Here is a 21,095-nt window from a genome sequence, read left to right as displayed (position 1 = left end):
CATCGATCTATTAGTCTATTCTTCTTCCAATAGCACCCTGTCTGGGTTACTGTAGCTTTACAGTAAGTCTTGAAGCGAAGAAATGTCAGGCCTTCAGCTTTATTCTTCTCCTTAAACATTGAGTTGGCTATTCTGGGTCTCTGCCTCTTTATATAAGCTTTAGAATCAGTGTGTTGATAGTTACAAAATAACTTGCTGGGAATTTTCTTGGGATTGCATTGACTCTGGATTAATTTAGGAAGAACTGACATCTTGATCATATTGTCTCCTTATCCATGTAGACGGACCATCTCTCCGTTTATTGAGGTCTTTATTTCATCACAGTTTCGTAGAATTTTTTTAATCAAAAGTTCTATTTATTTTTTTCACACCTCATGGTAACTAAAGTATGATTCTATGTGGAAAATGAAAAATATATTTTCTATTATATCACACACACATAATATTATATATGAATGAATGAAAATATATATCTACACACATACACCTGCAGTCAAATATATATTGAGGCTAAAAGTTGATTTCTTTTTGCCCAATGAGAACTTCTAAATAACTTATGGCAGTAAAGTAAAATATTATTTAGAATGCAAAATGGGCATCGTTCTAATAATGAATAGTCAGACTAGCCTTGGTGAGAAAGTACTGGGATTTGAAGGAAGAAGGAAGCGCTGGTTATCACGATAATATTCTCTGTTACTTCTGGTGCATCTGCGAGGCACAGACACCCTGCAGCCACGCCGTGTCTATACTGCCACTCACGGGAAGACATGGGCTTAGGGTGGTCAGAGCTCACTCCGGCTCACGTGGCAGTAAGAGGTGGAAGTGGTTTCTGCCTGCAATCCACGGGACTTCAAAACACTTCACTGTAATATTATTTTATAGAAAAGCAGTGTTTTACTTTACATTGTCCTTTGCCATCTAAATGAAAAATAGTACTATTTAATAAAAAATGAAAAGTACACATGAAAAGGATGAAAATACAGATAATCTGTTGCTCCATGAAAAAGCATGTAAGAAAGGAGCGGTCACATAATAAATAAAATAGGCCTACCAATTAGAAGCCATCTAAAATTACCAGGAAATACATCAAAAATGAAAGACTAAAATGTTTGAAGAGAGCCATAGGAACCATTATCATTACAGGAGGCGATACTGGCTCAGCATCTGTCTTTTAAAGGCCTTTCAGTACATTTCATTTAGTCTGTGTTATACGGTTTTTTTTTTTTTAACCTTTTTAAAGACATATTTTAAAGGCATTTTAGCACATTTTAGTGGTAATAATGACAATTTAGTACATTTCATTTAGTTTGCATTATGTCTTTTTTTTTTGCATGAAGGGAGATAGGGTTGGGGTACGTAAACATATTTAATTTAGATTGAGGATGTTTTTAATGTTTTAGTTTGCTTTATTTTAAGCTACTCTGTTTTATACTCCGGATTTTGAAAACTCGACCAGCTTCAGAAACAGGGTGCGCCTTGCGGCTCCCTTCTTCCGGTCCTCTGGGGACGGGCCGGGGGAAGGGGGAAGACTGTGCCATCCGAGGTCTGAAGGCATTCCTCAATTCAGTTTTCTTAGCCTTAAGAAAATTGCGTGATGGCAGCAGCGAGGCTGGGAAAGAGCGCGATTTCTAAGCTTATACATTCTCCAGTGAATACGCTACTGTTTTTGCCTTGACACTCTTATAAAAGATTCTATTTTGTAGAGAAGTCTATATTAAAACTTTCTTGGAACTTAGAGTTCAAAGGCAGATGCGGGATCAATTGACGGCTGTTCTCTTTCTAGAAGAGCTGCTGTCCTTCAGTGGGCTCAGGTTTTACGGTGGCCATGACCGTGAACCTCATGAGCAGCAGCTGACCATCTTCAGCCGCTGGCCGTGTGGGCACCAGCTCACCCATTGAGGTGGGGGACACTGTTTGAAGCTGAATGTCCTCCTCTGATGTGTGCCAAGGACCTGGGAATATTGTGAACCTGGCGAGCAGGGGTTCACCACCAGCCCCCCAGGACTTCATTATGACTGAGGGGCCTTCTTATGCCCCTTCACCCCTAAAAACACATTCTCCTTTACAGTGTACAAGTGTGTTAGCATGAGATAGCTGTACTCTGACCTTAAAGCTTGTTTCTTTCTGATTTTACAAGAAATTAAAGCACTTTTGGGGTCTCTCAAAATATTAGGGGACCTGAGTACTGTGTCCACTATGCCTAATGGAGAAGTCACCTTGCAGCCCAGACAAGTCACTTCCAGTAACTAAGACCCTGATTTAAAAAAAGAAAGAAAAAAAGAAAAAAAAGAAAAAAAGCGAGGTGGAGACTCGGACGTTTGAAGCCCAGGACAGTATCGAGTCTTATCCTGCGCCCACTCAGCGCGGTGAGACACGGGCTTTGTCCTGTCCACAGAAATGCGGGAAATGCACCTGCAGGTGACCCAGTGTGTCCTCCACTTCCTGGAAGGACTTCATTGCAATCTCTCTGTCCCTTTAGCTCCTGATTTTCACTTTACAGTTATGCATATTTTTAGACCACTTTCAGTCTTTCTGGAGAAATAAGAGCCACTAAAGTCAACAGTTGCTTCTCCCCTCCTGGGCTAATGAAATAAGCGAAAAGTCTTACTGGGAACACAGCTGTCCTGGTAATTCCCTGGTTAGCTTTCTGTCCATAGCTCGGTTAAGTTTATTTTGGGAGATTTAAAATAACATCGGTTTTCATGGCTCCATGCACGTGGAGATCTCAATCAAGTTCGCTATCCCCAACAGACACGCCGTCATGTCCATGTTTACGTTGACTCGCGGTGTCTGAGGGAACACGGACATGCTGGCGGATACCCGATACCCTTTCGCGATGACCGTCGTTTGTGTCTGAGGGTAAGGGCACAACTCAGACACTTCATCGCGGGCGAAAATAGCAATGAAGGGGAGGGCGAGAACATCTCGTTTGATCCTCTTGTCTCCTGCCAGTTCTGGAAACGTGTTCTTTTGGCCACTCAGGGGCTGGTCCCACGTGGTGTCGCCCACCCTGTCTGCACGACCAGAGGGCAGGGCAGCACAGACGCCAAGACGGAGTCTGGGTTCTCTCTCCCTCGCTGGTTCGGTCGACCTACGGCACCTCGTTTTCATCCTTGGCGCCTCGGTTTTCTCCCCGGTGCAGGATTGCCGACGCCAGTGCCCCCCACAGGACTGTCGTATTAAAGAGGTTACTATGCGCAAAAGGGCTTAGACCTCAATAAAAAGCACACGAATGCACCTGTTAGTGTCTGCGGAGGTGCCATTTCTCCAGTGTCATTTCTCTTGGCACTCATCTAACCGTGAGAGAGAAAGGGAAATGGGTCGTCACGAGTGGGCCCAGGTCCCTCTCGTGCCCCTGGAGTGGTAACCCAGACCCTGTGTGGTTATTTGGCTCATCTGCTCTGCTTCTCCACCTCCCTGTGGCTTGATGTCCAGATGGGGCCATCTCCAGGGTGAAGTTATAACTGCTCGTGCGACCGGTGAACCCGGTGCCACCAGAAAAGGGGAGGGCTTCGCCAGGCCCCAGTATTGGAAGGAGCCGCCTTATAAGTCTCCGCTTTTCTGTGATTTTTAATATTCTAAAACTTCGATGGAAGCTCTCAGCGTCCTGGCCATGGGGATTGTTTTGATTGAATCTCCTTTGGCTGCTTTGGTAACTAAACATGTTGGGTGAGGGTTCAAGACCTAGAACTGGTCTACGGCCATGCCATTTTTGAACGCGCCTGATCCCGTCTGATCTTGGAAGCTAAGCAGGGTCGGGCCTGGTTAGTACTTGGATGGGAGACCACCTAGAAAGACCAGGTGCTATAGGCGTAAAAAATAAAAAATAAGGGATCGTAAGCTGACAAGGTCCTTGCAATCTGTGAGGTCAACCAAGGGTTGCCTGGCCAAAAAAAAAAAAGGACTTGGAACTGTGTTCCGTCCCACAGTGCACCTCTGCTTGGCCAGGTGCGAGTGTTAGGCTCTGCAGAAGCTAAAATTTAAACGTGTGCTTGCACAATCAGAGGAAGCGTGATATTGCTTACATGATGCCAAATTGCGCAGAGTTGAAATAGTGCGCCTTGGTGGGGGGAGATACATAGGAAATGAGGATTAGTGTGCAAACGTGGATTTTAAAAACATGCGTTAGTAAGAGGCTAATAATGTGCATTTTCTTTTTGTTCCTGGAGCCCAAGAGGGGTGAGGAAGGAAACTGGAAAGATGGCATGTTCTTCTAAGTATTTCTTGCTCTCTTGTTTTCTATATTAATTGCCGTGCATTAAAATAAAAGCTCATCACCGTAGAGACTAAGGTGGTTTTTAGACTTTTAAAAATAAAACATTTCAAATCACTTGGAAGACTTAATTTTCTATGGCCAGGACGTTTCTTATCCTGTGATGCAGGCAGTGAAGTTGGTTGCCTTATTTTACCCTGATATTATGTGTTTTTGCATTTACTTTGGAAAGAAATCCATTTCTCCATTTTTCAGGGAAAATTTAAATTTGATGACATAGCTGTTTTTCAGAATTTAAATATCGAATACGGGGATATTTATATAGAACAACGTGGCTATTTAATAGGAAAATTACATTTTCAAAAGTTCGAACTGTTTTACTTCCGAATAGTTTTTAAAATCCAATATATTTTGACACCGATGAACGCCGAGAACATTTTGATAACATAAGTCACTGCTGCCATGGACTTTCGCAATGTATTTTTTTTTTCCTCTTAGGAAGTTGAAGACCACGTGGCATTTTTGATCACGGTCCCCACCGCCCTGGCGATTTTCTTCGCGATATTCATCCTCGTGTGCATCGAGTCCGTGTTTAAGAAGCTGCTCCGCCTCTTCTCTGTGGTCATATGGCTCTGTCTCGTCGCCATGGCACACTTGTTCATGTGTTTTGGAGGCACTGTCTCTCCCTGGGACCAGGTAAGGTGTTGAAATGGTTTTTGTCTTTTCCTTAGGTGCTCTGGTTGGTGACATACTTAATCCTGTGAACGTGCCCTGAACAGGGGAATGTCAGCTGAGAAAAAAAGTTTTTCGAAACAGTTGTCTCAGTGGCGACCTCCTGCCCGAAGTCACACGATGCCCGTTTTTACTCGTTGGTCCTGCTGGCAGGCAGGGCACAGGCCTGGGTCTCACCCGTCACTGGTTTGAGTTGGCAAAGTCTGGGTTTTCACCACGTTTTGGTGGCTCCATCTTCTCCAGGTCCCTGAGCTTCCTGTTATCCAGGACTCCGCTGGGATGGGAGCCTGACCTGTGCCTCTAACTCTGAGACTGGTAGTTGCCCTTGAACTCTTCCTCGATCACCAGATCATCCTCCTTAAAGACAGACTTCTGCGACACTGATTTGGTATCAGCATGAATATGTCATATCGATGGGATTGTGTTCATACCTGCTGGGAACCGACAGTTCTTTATGTGGACACTGGTGGGGCCCTTGGCTCGGATAAGGCTTCACAGGGGGGACTGTAGGTCTTTGCGATTGTGCAGCCTAACGAGGGGACTTTTCCTTTTGCCGCTGCCACTTGGGTGTATCCTGCTGGCAGCTGGATCCAGTGGCGTGTCGTCCAGGGCGCAGGCAGGTCCTGGCTGCAGATATGGTGGTACGAGTTACTAGCTTCAACCTTGTCATCCAAGCCATGGGGTCTGTAGCCCCCCAGGGAGAGAGCGAATCGAGTGCCGAGCGGGTCCTCACATAGTCGCTTTACTTACGTTTTCCCAAGATGATTTCTCGCAGGCGTTGTGTTTGCTGGCTGAGCATCTCCACCTTGTCATCCAAGCCATGGGGTCTGTAGCCCCCCGGGGAGAGAGCGAATCGAGTGCCGAGCGGGTCCTCATATAGTCGCTTTACTTGCGTTTTCCCAAGATGATTTCTCGCAGGCGTGTTTGCTGGCTGAGCATCTCTGTATCCGTTTTTCCTGTGTGCTTTGATATGGCTGTTTCCAAGCTAATGTAGAGTGGGATTTTCGCACGCCTGACCTCAGGTGTGACCCCACCCATATTCCAGCTGCCATCCTCACGCTGCCACGGCCCCAGGAAGGACTGGCTTCTGCGTGAAACCTCAGCCCTGTTGACACTGTGGGTGGGGTGGCCAGCCCAGCTGGTGGCGTGGGTGGTTTCTGGGGCACAGCTGTGTTTGCTCGATGCTCAGAAAAGGCCACAGCCAAGCAGGTCGCAGCTATTTTCGGCCCCTCTTCTTAGGTCAGGGGCTTGGGCAGGGTGTCCGCCTCACGCCATGGGCCTGCTCACGTGCCGTGCTGGAAGAGGGACACTTCGGGTCCCATGCCTCCACTGGCCCAGCCCTCTTGGACACACTTGCCCCATTCAATAGGCACGCGGATTTAAAATACAAGTAGTCTGTCACATTAACCATAACAGTCTAGCATCTTTTCATATTGGCACCACACGGGTGGGCCCCTCATGTGACCTTCCAGAAGTGCCATAGCAGCTCACGGTGCTCAAGGACCGCACCCATCGGGAGGTGGTCCAACCAGCTCTGCTGTCAGGACGAGCGGGAGCGCATCGCATGAGGCCACCCTCACCGCTGACACCAGTGACAAGTCAGGGGCTTCCCGAGCCCACCCTGAGGTTCGATAACTTCCCAGAAAGACTCACGGAATTCAGTGGAAGCCATCTTGCTCTCACGGTTATGGTTTATTACGAAGAACGTACAGACCCGCATCGGCTAGGAGAAGTGTCCAGAAGAACAACAGTCTGTGGGACTCACAGTGTCCTCTCCCTGTGCGGTCACTCTCTCTACGGTGATACGTGACACTACGTGTGGAGTATCGCCTAACGAGGAAACTCAGCCGACACTTCTGCGTCTAGAGTTTTTACTAGGGCTCAGTCACGTGCTGCCTGCGTGGCCGGCCTGCAGTGTCCAGCCTCTCCAGAGGCAGGGCCGATGCTGCATGTCCCCAGGCCTCTGTCGTAAATCACAGTTAAACTGTGCTGGCCCAAATCCTCAGACGAACAAGAACGCTCTTATCTAGGAGGAGCCTTGGCATAGCTTCCTTTGCTCAGCGCCAAGGCCAGACCTCTCTTCGGGTAAGGTAAATTTGTCACTGCTCAGGCGGCTTGAGTGTACATCTCAGCCGTCGGCATCTCCAGTACGGACACAGAGTGCGAACGGCCAGCACGGGCATCATCTGGACGGCGCCCGACCCTGCCTACGTCACCTTGTTCATCCCGCAGAGCTCCATGGGGGGGACACCACCATGCTCAAGGTTACAGGTGTGGAAATAAAGACACAGTTGGCGAGGGCCTCGCTCACGGACGGCCAGGCTGCTTGCGCGTGGAGGAGGTGATTCGAGCCCCGGGGTTCTGACCCCGGAGCCTGGCCCTCAGTCACGACGCCAGTGATTCTCAGCCGGGAGGGGTCTTTCCCCCAGCGGACATTTGTCTATGTCTGGAAGTGGTTTCGATGGTCACAACCTGGACTGGGGGCATACTACTGTCATCTAAGACAGCGGTCCCCAAACTTTTGGGCTCCTATGAGAATCTAACACCTGATAAGCTGAGGCGGTGATGCTAGACGTCTGTTGTATTCTTTTGGAGGGTTTCGCTCTCCCGGCTAGTGCTGGGGAGTGGCTGCAAATGCAGAGGAAGCTTCACTCTCTTGCCCACTGCTCACCTCCTGCTCTGCAGCCCGGTCCCTAACAGTCCACAGACCGGTACTGGTCTACAGCCCGCGGCTTGGGGACCCCTGCTCTAGTAGGTAGAAGCCAGAGATGTCACTCATCATCTCCCCGCAAGGAATTATGCAGCCCCAAATGTCAGGGGTGCGAGGTCTGAGGAACCCTGTATTATATAACATGGCCCCCCAATGATGCCTTCTAAGGAACCAGCTCCTAAAGCCCTCAGAGAGTGGAACTGCGCGAAGCTGCCAGGGCGTGACTTAGGTGTGGTGGTGCCGGATTCGATCAGGCAGAACAGAGGGATTTTGCAGCGTGTGGCGCTGAGGCAGTGCAGGCAGAAGGGAGACTGGTTTATAACCGGAACAGGAAGGAAAATGGAAAATAAACCACGTCAGGTGACCTGCCCTCACAGCCCTGGCTGCGTGCGGAGCCTTCCCGCGGCGATGTTTTAATGCAGCACATGTCACCCCCATCCTGGAGTCCCTCCTACCCTGGCTGCCAGCTCCCCAACCCAGCGGACATTTGTTCTGCACAGCTGCCTCTTGGATGAAAAAAAAAACAAAAACAAAACACTCATAAATGATATTTTGTTGGTGGTTCCAAAAACTCCGAGGGAAGTAGGGTGGCAGATTGCAGAGTTCTCGGCTCCAGCTGTTGGGTGGCAGTGTCTGTTTGGGGTGGAGGTCCTGTCTGCTCGCTTCTCGCTTGGACCGACGCGCGGATGCGCCCTGTGTCTGTGCTGTTCCTTTCCCACTGATAAGATGCCAATGAGACAGTAAGGCGGTGCTGTCACTGGATTCCATCTCATGTTTCTGAATGATTTAAAAAGGCTTGAATGATTTTGAGCTTAAAATTAGTAGAGGGGTATGTAAGGTATTTGTTTTCTCTGTTCTGTTAGGTCAAGTAAAAGGGATACTTTTTATTTTCGGGAGGGAACGTGTGGCAATGTGTATGATGCGTGCACCATACGCGGTGCAGTTACGTAGCATAGCAATGATCCCTGTCCGGAAGTCTCTGGAACGTGGGGCCTTGCCGATAGGTAAATCCTATCGAATGAGGCTTCATCGAGGTTGACAAAGAGTGTCTCCCAGCTGGGGCCAGAAGTCCAAAATCAAGGCATGGGCAGAACCATGCTCCTTCTGGAGATTCTAGCGGAGGGTCTTTCCCGCCTCTTCTGTTTCTGGTGGGTGCCCGTGATCCTTGGTGTCTGTCGGCTGGCAGACACGTCACTCCAATCTCCGCCGCCCTCATCACGTGCCACTCTTGTCTGTGCCTCTCCTTAGAAGGACACCCATCCTAGGGGATCCAGGGCTTATCGCTGTTCTCATCTGAACCTGATTATTTCCGCAAGGAATTTATTGCTGAATAAGGTCACATTCGCAGGCGCCTGGGGTCGGGACTTCCACATGTGCTTCTGAGGGACACAGTGCAACTCACGACAGACGTCGTTTCACAGGAGGGAAGATGCACCGTCCCCGAGCGGACGAGCTCCCGCTGCAGGAAGGCGCGCCGGTCTGTGGCGTGTCGCGCTCATAGTCGGTCCCCGGTCCTAGATCGTGATGGCCGCTCTTGGTGCCGACTTCACTTAAACTCAGATCCACCTTGGGATTAAACCCAGGCCGCGGAAGCTCTGACGCGCTTCCGAACCAGTGTCTGTCGAGAATCAGGGATGTTCTTGTGCGTGAATCCACGCTCACGAGCGTGAAGGCGACCAGAAGGTCGTGTTGCCACGTAAAGGAGCAGAGCAGCGTGAACGAACGTGTGTGTGTGAGGGAGCTCGGCTTTCCTCTGCTGTCTGAATCATGGAAATGTCTCCATTCGTGACATCGAGTGAGTCTTTCTTGCTCGATCCATTTTCGTAATGTGTTTGGTTCACTTGGTGAAGCCTCAGCTTTTAGATGCTGTTTTACTTCATGAATTTATAGCAAGACAAATCCCTTTCCTCTGAGCTGGTGACAGCTGGCTTAGGACCCTCCCTCTGAGATGTGACTCCCAGCACAGGAGGACAGTCGCCCAGGATGGCCGACGCTTATGCACCGAGATGCTGGGTCGGCCACATGGGGACGAGAGGGTGAGTCCGACGGGTCTGCGTTTGACTCCGGGTTTCTGCTTCCCCATGCCGAGAGCTCGTCGGACGGAGTTAAACATCACGTCCATGCTGACAGCTCTGTTTCCGCCTTGGCACAGAGACCAAGCTGCAGTTATTGTATATGGATTTGTTAAATTATTGACTTGAAAGGCTGACGTTTTGCTCCAGGGAGAAGAGACTTTCTTTGTCTTATGATCTCAAAGGGTGCCTGACATTCAGCGGGCGCCCGTGCGTGTTTCCTACAAAAATGGGACATCCGTGTGCAGACGTCCTTCATCTTCTTGAAAACGGGTGAGAATCCAAGAAAATAAAGGCCTCTCATAGGCTTTGACGTGGTAAAGAGTTAGTTTGCTTTTCCTCTAGAGCTGTCACCTGGATGCCGTTACAGAGCGTGCTTAGCACGCAGAGGACCTGGCAGCGTGTGAACGGGAGCAGAGCATCCCGCCCGACCCCACGTGTGCGAGGAACCCACCCCCGACTGCTCTGGGCACCTCGGCGACTCCCCCGGGGGCGTTTGGAGTTAATGCCCAGGAGCACGCACCTGAGAAGAATAATAGTAATACTAAAAAATTATTCTAACTAATAACGAAGATGAAGACTTTTAATTTTTCTGTTGTTATTGTTTTTAATGGCGAAGAATATACTGATGAAATGTGAATTTTAAGAAAGCGCGCGGCGTGGACCGGCCTGAAGGGCCATTGTTTCGTGCTGCCCCCCGTTCCCACCGTTTGGGGCACAGGTGGCATGTCTGTGTTCCTCCTCCTCTCGGGGCCCAGCCAGAGCTCTGTGGAAGTCCCACTGGCTGAGCGGGGCACCGGGGATTGACTGCGCCCCTCGCCGGGTCTCCCAGTCTCGACGTTGCTCAGATGGACGGTTCTGTCGGTGTTTCTGGAATGACCTTTCCGCTTCCTCTTTCTTCCGTCCTCCTGCGCTTTTTCTTAGAGGAGCACAGGCCCTGGTTCGAGGTGGCATCGGAAGTCAGCTCTCGCCCGGCCATCGAACAGACAGCCATTCTCGCCTCTGTGCTTCTGCAGTCGCTCCGACCCCGCCTGTACGTCAGTGTACGTGCCAGACTGGGTGGCTTCGTGGGTATTTTCGTTTGCCGCTCTGTTCCTAGTGTATAGAACAGTGTCACACACGTAGGGATCACACTGCAAATACTTGTGGAGATGCTGCACAAGTAGAAACCCAGCCCATGGGTCTGCTCACCTTCCCCACCCTAACAGCGATAGAAAACAGTTCTGCCCCGTTGGTCCATCCACGTGGCAGGCACTATTCAAGGACTTTATGTGTGGAACTTATCTGATAGATACAACCCTGTGAGGTAAGAACCATCATTTGCAGGTGAGAAACCCAAAGCCCAGAGAGGTTAAGCAACTTCCCCAAAGTCGCACAGCCAGCAAGAGAGCCAGAACTTGAACGTGGCATTTTGGCTCCGTGAGGGTCGCCCATCATCTGTATGTCCGTCGTTGTTGATGGCTGGGTGCAGTTTCCTGCTGCGACTTGGCAAAGGATCAATTATTGTGTGATGAGGAAGGAAGGCATTTAGGAATTCTGGATCGTTCTATCTGCACCGCTTTTGGGTTAACTGTTATTTGGGAAAACTTTACGGAGAGGGAGTTGTTAGCTTCAGGGAGGCCAGTGGTGTCGCTGGTTTGAATTGTCAGCACAGAATCCCGGTTGGAAGTATTTTCATTCCTCAGATGAATCACTAAGAGAGATGGGACATGTTTGGCCCAAGGAACAAATGTGCGTGTGTATATGTTCGTCAGTGTTATTGTCGGAAACCAGTGATGCTTTTATACTGAAATTAACATCTCTTCCTTATAAACGGATTCCTCGTAATTTCAGTTATTTCTGCTGCTTTTCTCTGGTTCTGTCTCCGCTTCGATAGACCTTTCCTTCCCGCAGGAAAAGCCCATCAGACTCGAAGGGCCTTAGATGGCCCTGGCCAGGATGCCAGCTTGGGGTGCAGTCCAACCCAGCACCGGCTTCTTCCTGCTTTGGGAGAAGCTGCGCTGGCTTTGGATGCTGTCCTAGACTTGGCTTGATGGCTCACGGGCCCCGCGGGATGGCCACCATCACAAGGACACTGGTCCTGTGTGTGTCGCTCTCAGAGCATCTGGAAGCACTCGTCTAAAAGTCAGCTTGAACTTGAAAGAAGTCACGACTGTGGTCTGGAATGTGTAGTATTTTTCTGAAAAAGCTGGAATTTTGTTTTACAAAGGAGGAAAAATATTCTGCAGGTTTCCAAAACATCTGTTATTGACACAGTTTAAAAGGTGACATTTTCGATGGTGGTCGTCTTAGGGCTTCCTGCATTTGGTGTCCCTCGTGTTTGCCAAATGATTGCGTGAAAGATTGTGTTTGTAATAGAATTGCAGCGTCTTGGGCCTTGAATCTTGGTGTCATATCCAGAGAAACATACTTATGGGAACCGGTGAGTAATACAGGCTGTCACTCTCCAGTTGGGAACGTGTGTGTACCTATGCAAGCGTTCAGGTGCGCTGCTGCCGTGAAGGGGAGTGAATTCTAGACTCCAGGCTAGAACAGCAAGTTCGCAGAGAAAAAATAAATTCGGAGTTTAAATTATTTCCTATTAAGAGTTGCTAAGCAACACCCCACTTAGCTTCTCTAGTATTCAGTGTTTCGAATTTCCTTTTCTCAGCAGCCACTAATACCATCCTCACCCAACAATTTCACAGAGTTTGGAAAAGCACAGGCACTGAAATTCTCAGGACAGAAAACTGAGGAGGAGAGAGGAGAGCATTGCAGGAAAAGGCACGGCACGCGAGCTCCAGAGTCTGGAGTCTCCACATAGGACCAGGGGACACACGCGGGCGGGAACTACCACAGCCGAGGAAGAGCCTCCGGGGAAGAGCAGATGGAATAATTCCTGGTACAGGGCCTGGGGAGCAAGCTCCAGTGACAAAGAGGGACATTTCTCAGCGCAAAGGGACACAGTTCATCGAGAAGACCTAATCGTTCCAAATACCTACGCATCTCATAACAGAGATTCAGAATACATGACGTGTAAATATACTCAGAGCTTTCGACAGCCTCATCTCAATAACGGATGGGACAATACGAAAATCAATAAGGACATAGGAGATCTGAGAAGCACTACCAAACGAGAGGATCTAAGGGTGTTTATAGGACGCTCCACCCAACAACGCAGTATGCGGGCTTTCAAATGTACGTGGAACGTTTACCAAGATAGACCACATTCTCCACCCTAAAAATCTCACTGAATTTAAAAGGGTTACTGTTATACAAAGGATGTTCTTTGGCCATAATGGACTTAAATTAGAAATTAATGACATTTGAAAAATGAATCAATAATTAGAAACCAAACAACCCATTTCTAAATAACCCATGAGTCCAAGAAGAAATTACGAGAGGACTTAGAAAATACGTTGAACCAAATGAAATGAAAACCTGATGGGGCGTGATGTGGGGTGGGCTTAAAATGGCACTTAGAGAAATTCATAGAATTAAACGTTATACTACGAAAGTGGTAAGGACTCAAATCAACAACTTAAGCTTCCAATTTAAGAAACTAGAAAAAGGAATGTAAATTAGAAGAAAGGAGATTGTAAACAGAAAAATGATAATCAATGAAACCAAAACTGGTTCTTCGAGAATATCAATGAAATTAATAACATTAGAGCCAGACTGATCAGAAACAAATAGAGAAGATTATCAGTATTAGGAGGGATTGCCTTTATTGATCCTCCAGACTTTAAAAGGATAAACAGCTTTATGCCAATACATTTTTCGGTCTAGATGAAATAGGCAAATTCCTTGAAAAGCAAACTCGCAAAGCTCATTTAAGAAAAAAAAGAAATCGATAAATTGAATAGCCCTCTATGTGCGAAATAATTTGAATATGTAGTTAAATATCTTCCTACAAAGAAAACTCCAGTCCCAAATGTCACCCTCGGTGAGTTATACTCAAATTTAAGGATAAAATAATCCCAATGCTACACAAATTCTCCCACGAAATTAATGAGGAAACATTCTCCAACTTATGCCATGAAGCCACCAAAACCAAATACAGTACAAGGGAAGACACTACAGACCGGTGTCTCTCATGAACACAGGCAAAAAAATCCTTCCCCAAAAAAAAAAAAAAAATACACACACACACACACACACATTGACCAAGTGGAGTTTATCTCCATAATGCAAAGTTGGTTTAACATTCAAAAATCAATGAATGCGGTTCATCACGTTAGCAGATTATTTCAATAAATGCATTACATGTCATCATTCTAGTAGATGCAGAGGAGGCATTTGACAAAATAGAGCACCTATGCATGATAGCATCTCTCAATAATTTAGGAATGAAAAGGGCCTACCTCAAGCCAATAAAGGTCAGTTGTACAAAAAGTACAGCATCAGAATTAATAGTGAAAGACCGGATGCTCTCACCTGCGATCAGGAGTGAGGTTGGGATGATCCCTCTCACCACTTCCCTTCAAGACGGCACCAGATGTCCCAGCCAGCACAAAAGGCAAGAAGAAGAAACAAAAGACACACATGCTAGAAAATAAGAATTTTGGCTGGCTTTACCTGTCTGAGTGGAGACTGCCCATCATGGTAGCCACGTGTGGCTGCTGCACACTTCACATGTGGCTGCTTTGAATTGAGATGTGCTCTAAGTGTAAACACTGACGTTTAAAGATGAAGTATGCAAAAAAAAAAAAAGTAAACCATTTTATTCATAATTTATTTTTACTTATTACATGATAAAATTGTTACATTTTGGAAAAATAGGCTATATGTGATATATTATTAAAATCAATTTTACTTATTTTTAATGTGGCTGCTAGAAAGTTGAACATTATACATGTGGCTTGCACTATATTTGTATTGAGCAGCTAACATCTCTGTTGAAAATTTCATGGAACCTAAAAAATTCCCCTAACGCTAATTGGTAAGTGGGTTTAATGAGGTTGCATTTAACAAGATGGAGATACAGAAATAAGTTGTATGCCAATATATTAGACTCTTCCAATCAGAAATTGAAAAAAATGAGCATTTACTATAACATCAATAATATACTCAGGAGTAAATTGAATAAATGTGTATGACTCTTCTACATAGAAAACTATAAAACTTTGTTGACTGAAATTAAAGAAGTGAGTAACTGGAGAGAGAGACTGTTCATGAGTCCAGATACTCAATGTCATCAAGTTGTCAGTTCTCCCCAAATTCATCCTCTGTAGAGTCCATACAACCCCAATAAAAGTCCAGCTTTGTAACAGAGTAACAAGCAGATTCTAAAATGTATATGGACGTGCAAATTCCCAAGAAGCAGCCAAAATAAATTTGAGAAAGCAGAAAAAGGAGATCTTACTCTACTGGATTTCAAAATTTATTATAAAACTAGAGTAATCAACATAGCCTGATATTCGTGTAAAAATAGACATTTAGGCCAATGGATACAACAGACTGTCCAGAAATAGTCGCACACATATATGGTCATTATTTTCGACGATGTTCCAAGCCAATTCAATGGGGACAGTATAAGCTTTTCAACAGTAGCTGCTGAAAGTATTGGATAGCCATGTGCAAAAAAACACTCTTAGCTCACGCAACATACAAAATTAACTCAAAATGGGTCATAGAATTAAAAGTTAACTATTAAACCTATAGAAGAAAACGTGAGAGAAGATTTTAGGTTAGAAAGCTATGTCTTAAATAGAATATACCAAAAAAAAATGAGCCATTAAAGAAAAAACCCTGATCAATAGGCTTGATCAAAATTAAAAATTTTACTATTCAAAGGCGCTATTATGAAAGTGAAAATGCAAACCACAGACTGGGAAACAACAGTTACAAAACACATTCCTGACAAAAGTCTGTACTTAGGATATATGACAAACTCTTACAACTCAATTGTACCTCAAAAGAGGCGTAAAAATAGTGTGTAAAAACTAAAAAAAAAGTAAAAACTAAAAAACCCGAGATACCAAAAGAGATTTCGTGACTTGCCAAACAGTGGCAGGTCTGGGCTGGAAGACGCTCTCCCTTCCTTCCGTTCAGATGTGCTGACTCCTCAGTTCTCGGCAGTGACCCTGCCCTCCCTTTCTGATGGCTAAAAGAAAGAAGGGATTTTTAAGGAGAAAAATGTTACGAGATGTCATAGGAGGATAACAATAGTTCTGTTTTTATCAGGTCTAAGGAGATGATCTCTTGAACAAAGTTTTATTATCGATCGAGATTTTTAAAAGACTGGCAAATTGATTGCTGGGTTGTTTGAAATTTCGTCTCTGTTCAGCCTGTTTTTTAAAAGAATATATATTTTTTACATTGAACATTGGAAAAACACACACACATACAAAATACCCAAGTCACCAATCTGTATTTTCTTGAACCCTCTTGATATGCAAAAATTATTTTTATTACTATCTTTACCACCTGATGGGGGATATAATTAAACAACCAAATATTCTAAGTAGCATAAAAGCACATATGCGTTATTCTAAAAATTGTGAACCAATGAAATAATTTTTTTGTAGTTATTATGGAAAGGAGATAATGGGGGTTTATTACAATAAAGTAAAAAGTAATAAAATCTAACTTTATCATATTGTGCCAGGTATAGATAAGTAGACCAAGAAGACAGAGGAGGGGCTCAGAAAGACACCTACCTGTCTTATATGGAAGAAGCGGAACTAAACGACAGTGGGGTAGGATGGACTATTCAGTAAATGAAAAAAATGAATAAGTGAAATAAATGAACAGAAGAAAGAAATGGACTATCTTACAGAAAAAAATCAGATTTCTGCTTCATTTTGTATAAAAATATAAATCCTAGTTGGATTGGAATCTAAATAAGAAAAGCGAACTCTTAAGGATTTCGTAAAAATGTGGAGGGAAATTTCTTTATAAAGTCAGTATAGGGAAGAGTTTCTTTAAATCATGAAAAGCAAAAAAAAAAAAAAATACATATATCTATGAAAGAAAAGTAATGAAAAAATGTAAAAGGCAAGACCCATGCCAATTATTTTTATTTCTCTTCAGACACTTAAGACACAGTACACGTGTGCACAAAGAGGCATGTGGATGAATTAACTGGGACTGGATAAATCAGTTACAGTATTTACATTCAACGAAATACTAAATGAGTCAAATGAATAACATAGATCTACAGACATCAACACTGATGAATCTTGAAAGCACAGTTTTGAGTGAAAAAGGAAACTGGCAAATTATACTAATACTATACATATATGTCAATATTTTGAATACTTATAGATGCAAATATCATAAGAATGAAAACATAGATGAGAAGAATAACACTAATTTCTGTCTCTTGATTATTTCTGGGAAAGGAGAGAAGAGAATGTGAAAAAAAATATTCACCTATAACTGTGTGTGTGTGCGTGCGTGTGTGTGTGTGTGTGTGTGAGAGAGAGAGAGAGAGAGAGAGAGAGAGAGAAATATGAAATATAATATTAAAAGCTAGTATGGCATAATGTTCAGTGCATGAGGTAAGTTCATGGAAGATTGTCATATCTGTTGTATTTTTTAAATTCTGGTTTTAGTAGTTTTCATTTTTTACATTTTGTAGTAAAATAAAAAACAAAAACGAAAAGTCATGAGCGATACTAAATATAACTTTGCCTTTGACCTGGATTGGCTGTTCTGTGCGGTGGGTCCCCAGCCCAGCTTTTAGTGTCCGACCTGGTTATGTGCCTCTCGGCTGTCTCTCCTGCTGTTCCGACCCTCTACAGCCTCCGTTGCGATTGTCGTTCACCATAGTGACAAAACAACCCTCTCTTTTGCCCTGAATGTGTGTCATTGTCACTAGTTTTAATACAAAGTGTTCTACTTTTGAAACTTAAAAAAAAATTGTATAGTACTATACGAATGCCAGGGAATGTATACCGAATACTGGTAAGATTCGGTCACTGGAATCTGTGTTTAGCAATGAATGAAACCCAATCAAAATGTTCAAAGAATGTAATTATTGAAAAAAGACAGCTCACAATCTAGATATAGCAATTGATACCTCTTTCTTTATTGGGCTAAGTAGGGGCATATGGATGCTGCATGCTCTAAGGATGTGAGCACAAACTCTTATAAACTTTGTCTTGTGAACTAAAAATGGACATAGGCCTTTATAATTTGGAGGGCGTCTGTCTGCTGGTCTCTGGTGTGGCCTCTTTAAGCTTTAGTCTGGTTATATGTGAATTTCACAGTGGGGAGCTACAGAGACCCTAGAAATGTGTCTCATAGATTGTGATTATAAAGAGCCAGTGATTTCAGCCAAGTTGTCTCGGGTGTCTGTCCTGCGAGAGATCTCTGTGGGCCCAGAATCTCTTTTGTATCTTTATAGGACAATCTGATTGTGGGAAATTAATCCACTTTCACTGAAAATGCCAATTTGTGATTTTATTGCTGTTCAAAGGATGCTCCTGTCTGCTAACCAAAATACCTCTTTCTCGTGTTAGGTTACCTGGGAAACAAATTCAGTTGCACGTGTGTTGGAGATCGGGTCAGAACAAAGGGGGTGATGGGTTCTCCTTGGTCGTTGATTAGGGCTGCAACAGACTCAGGAATACCACGTGGACTTTGTTTTGGGCGGGTTCCGTTGAGCGGAACTCTGGCTCCGGTGCTTGGAGAGCCGTGGGAGCAGCATCCACATCTCGCAGATACTCTCAAGGGAACCAATTTAAGGTCTATGTGGAGTGTGGCCTGGGGAAGAGGATGGATTTTTTTTTTTTTTTTTTGAATGAAGCATTTTTTCCTTAGTTGGAGGAAAACGTAGGTGTGGTTTTCACTGACTTCTTCTCTTCTGCATGCCCCGTCACTCATTATTTGACACTTGTCCCAGTATGAGAACCTGTCCTTTTGTCATATGACACACTCAGAATCTTCAGCAGATCTGGGGTCAGCAGAGACAGCTCAGGGCAGAAGACCTCTCATTTCTAAGCGCTGGAGCATTCCCATTGCCTATCAGCCGTTTCTAAACTAAACGGATCCACGTTTCCTTACGAGTCCAAAAAGGCTTCCGATCAGTTCCAATTGAATGCAAAGGGTCCTACGAGGCGTTGGAGGATGCGTCCACCGCTACAAGCACAGCTAAGGCTTCTCATTTTGAGCGTAAGCTATCGTGCACGTGTGGTCAGCCATGAGGCCTGTGCCAGCTTCGCTGTGACACTGAGATGTTTGTGCCCAAGAGAGTTCAGTGGCAGAGACTCGAGCACTTTGACCAGATAGATCGGAGTAATATCTTTGCATTGGCGAGTATTTTTCCCCTAACAGGCAATCAAGTGATTTCTGTGGATAAAGGCCGCTGTTCACGCATAGAAGCCCTTGGACATCGTAACGTCCTTACCGTGGGTTTTCAGTGGAGTCAGCGTGGAGTGGAAACGTGCAGTCGATCCCCATTATTTGTCGATTCACGTTTGTGATTTTGCCTACTTGCTAAAATGTATTCAAACCAATTAAACATTGATTTGATCCCGGAATCAATGTCTGAGGCCATTCGCGGACGTGAGCCGAGCGGTGTAAACTTTGAGTTGCCCAGTGTGCACCTGTCTCACTGAGTCGGGACGAGGAGACGACGCTCCGCCTTCTCTTCTCGCCCTCCCACTGTGCACACGTCTCCTTTCCGTGGTCTCTTTCGTGCTATTCTTTCTGCATGTTTGCTGATGACGTCACTGCTTAGAATGGCCCAAGCCTCCCGTGGAGTGTGTAAGAGCGTGAAGGCCGTGGTGGGCCACACGGAGAAGCACCTGTGCTAGGTTGGCATCCTTCGGGCACGAGTTAGTGCCGTTGGCTGTGAGTTCGATGTCCATGGATCACTGATACATAGTAAATGATGTGTTTTTGGCAGAGACACAGCGAAAGAGAGTTACGTGCTGGTCAGTTGATGATAGTGTGGTGGCCGGACACAGGCATCTAGCCCTGTGTGCAGCAGCTCGGTATTGGCCGATCCAGTGGTTACGGTGATGCTGTCCACATAGCTACCTGGAGTGAGGAGAACGACTGTCCCTTACGTTGGGAGACGTGACTAGCAGCATCGGTGCAACAGCCTGTGGAGGTGACATTACAGCTGCTGGTTTCGAATTTCTGTCTCTCCCATTGTCTTTGCCATTTTCATATTTGATGAGTGAAATATGTGCCTTGGCATATATTTCTGTGAGTTGTATTTTGGTCCCGCTCCACTTCAGCTCAGCCTTGAGATAGCGCCAACCTGTGAGTTTAGAGACCAGGAGAACAGGACAGGTGAGGGATGAAGGGATCCCGGGACTAACATTCCGAAACAAAGGTCCTTAAGTCAGAGCGTCCCTGCTCTCAGCAGCTGGTGCACTTGGCAACAGGTTGGCTGCAGGTGCTGACCGGTGATGCGCTGTCTCCGGCGCTTTCGTGGGCTCCTGGAAAACAACCCTAACAGAGAGCATCAGGATGGCAGAGCAGGCGTGGCAGCTTGCTGGGGTGCTGGTGTGACGGGGAGGGGCTCTGAGTCCAGGTAAAGCAGCTGCCCTTCCCTCGGGGAGTACCCTGGGGGATCCATTGGCATCTGGCCTGTTAGTCATTTCAGACCACTCCGCCTTCACAGGGGACTGTTTCTGTCACTTGAGTGGCATTAGGCAGGAGAGAAACCAAAAGGGGCCACTGGGATCAAGCACAGCCCTGCTTTGCACGTGCCGACTTCCAACAAGCAGAGGGCCGCGAGAACCAGGCCAAGGGCATCATAAGGATATACTAGGACAGGATTTTTACAAAACGCCAGTGTTCCATAGCAGCCCACTTTTCGACCTGAGGGATTAGCTTGGGGGCACTTAACCTTTCCCATGATTTCCCTCAACCCCCTCAAGCCACCGCATAGGTAAGGAAAAGGGCGTGTTTTCTGTGCAAACTCAGCTTTGAGACTTGTCCCCCAGCTTCCCCTCCAGAGATGGGGTGCCCCAGGCCCTCCGGAGAGGGCAGTCAGGGCTGTGGACTATGAGCATTAATGCACACCGCTGGGAGGGGCTCAGAGCCCTGGGGACTGGGAGCGTGGAGCATGGGCTTGCAAGTCACATAATGCTTGCGATATCACCGCATACAAGTTCTGAGACCTTGATCAAGGGAAATAACTCACCCAGTTGTCGATTTCCCCAGCTATAAATCTGTGGCGTAAATACTTGTTCATGGCAGATTTCAAGCTGCCATCAGCTCATGAAATTCCTGAATACGTTTCTGGCCTGTGGGATGTGGCTAACCGCACCATTGAAGAGAACCGGTGGGCATCGGGAGGACCCACTGAGAAAAATGAAAGGCGTACAAGGTTTATAGCATCTGCTCGTCTCAGTCTTCCTGGTACTACTGAGGGAGAAGATCGGTTCTGCCGAGGCTGTGTCAACGTCGATATCTCTCACTGATA

General features: G+C 46.0%; 1 protein-coding gene and 1 pseudogene across 1 annotated transcript in view; both read left to right on the top strand.

Annotated features, from left to right (window-relative positions):
- The first annotated feature begins 3,693 nt into the window (after positions 1-3,693).
- On the top strand, positions 3,694-3,813 carry LOC112484105 (annotated as a pseudogene).
- An 820-nt stretch (positions 3,814-4,633) lies between these two features.
- ADCY2 (adenylate cyclase 2) overlaps positions 4,634-21,095 on the top strand; it is a 299,856-nt gene continuing 283,394 nt past the window's right edge. The window contains exons 1-2 of the mRNA XM_015593413.1: positions 4,634-4,639; positions 4,712-4,909. Coding sequence (XP_015448899.1) covers positions 4,634-4,639; positions 4,712-4,909 — 204 coding nt within the window. The remainder of the gene's footprint in view (positions 4,640-4,711; positions 4,910-21,095) is intronic.

Source organism: Pteropus alecto, unplaced genomic scaffold (assembly GCF_000325575.1).
Source record: "Pteropus alecto unplaced genomic scaffold, ASM32557v1 scaffold137, whole genome shotgun sequence".
Classification (NCBI taxonomy): Eukaryota; Metazoa; Chordata; class Mammalia; order Chiroptera; family Pteropodidae; genus Pteropus; species Pteropus alecto.
This window is presented reverse-complemented; position numbering and strand designations above follow the sequence as displayed.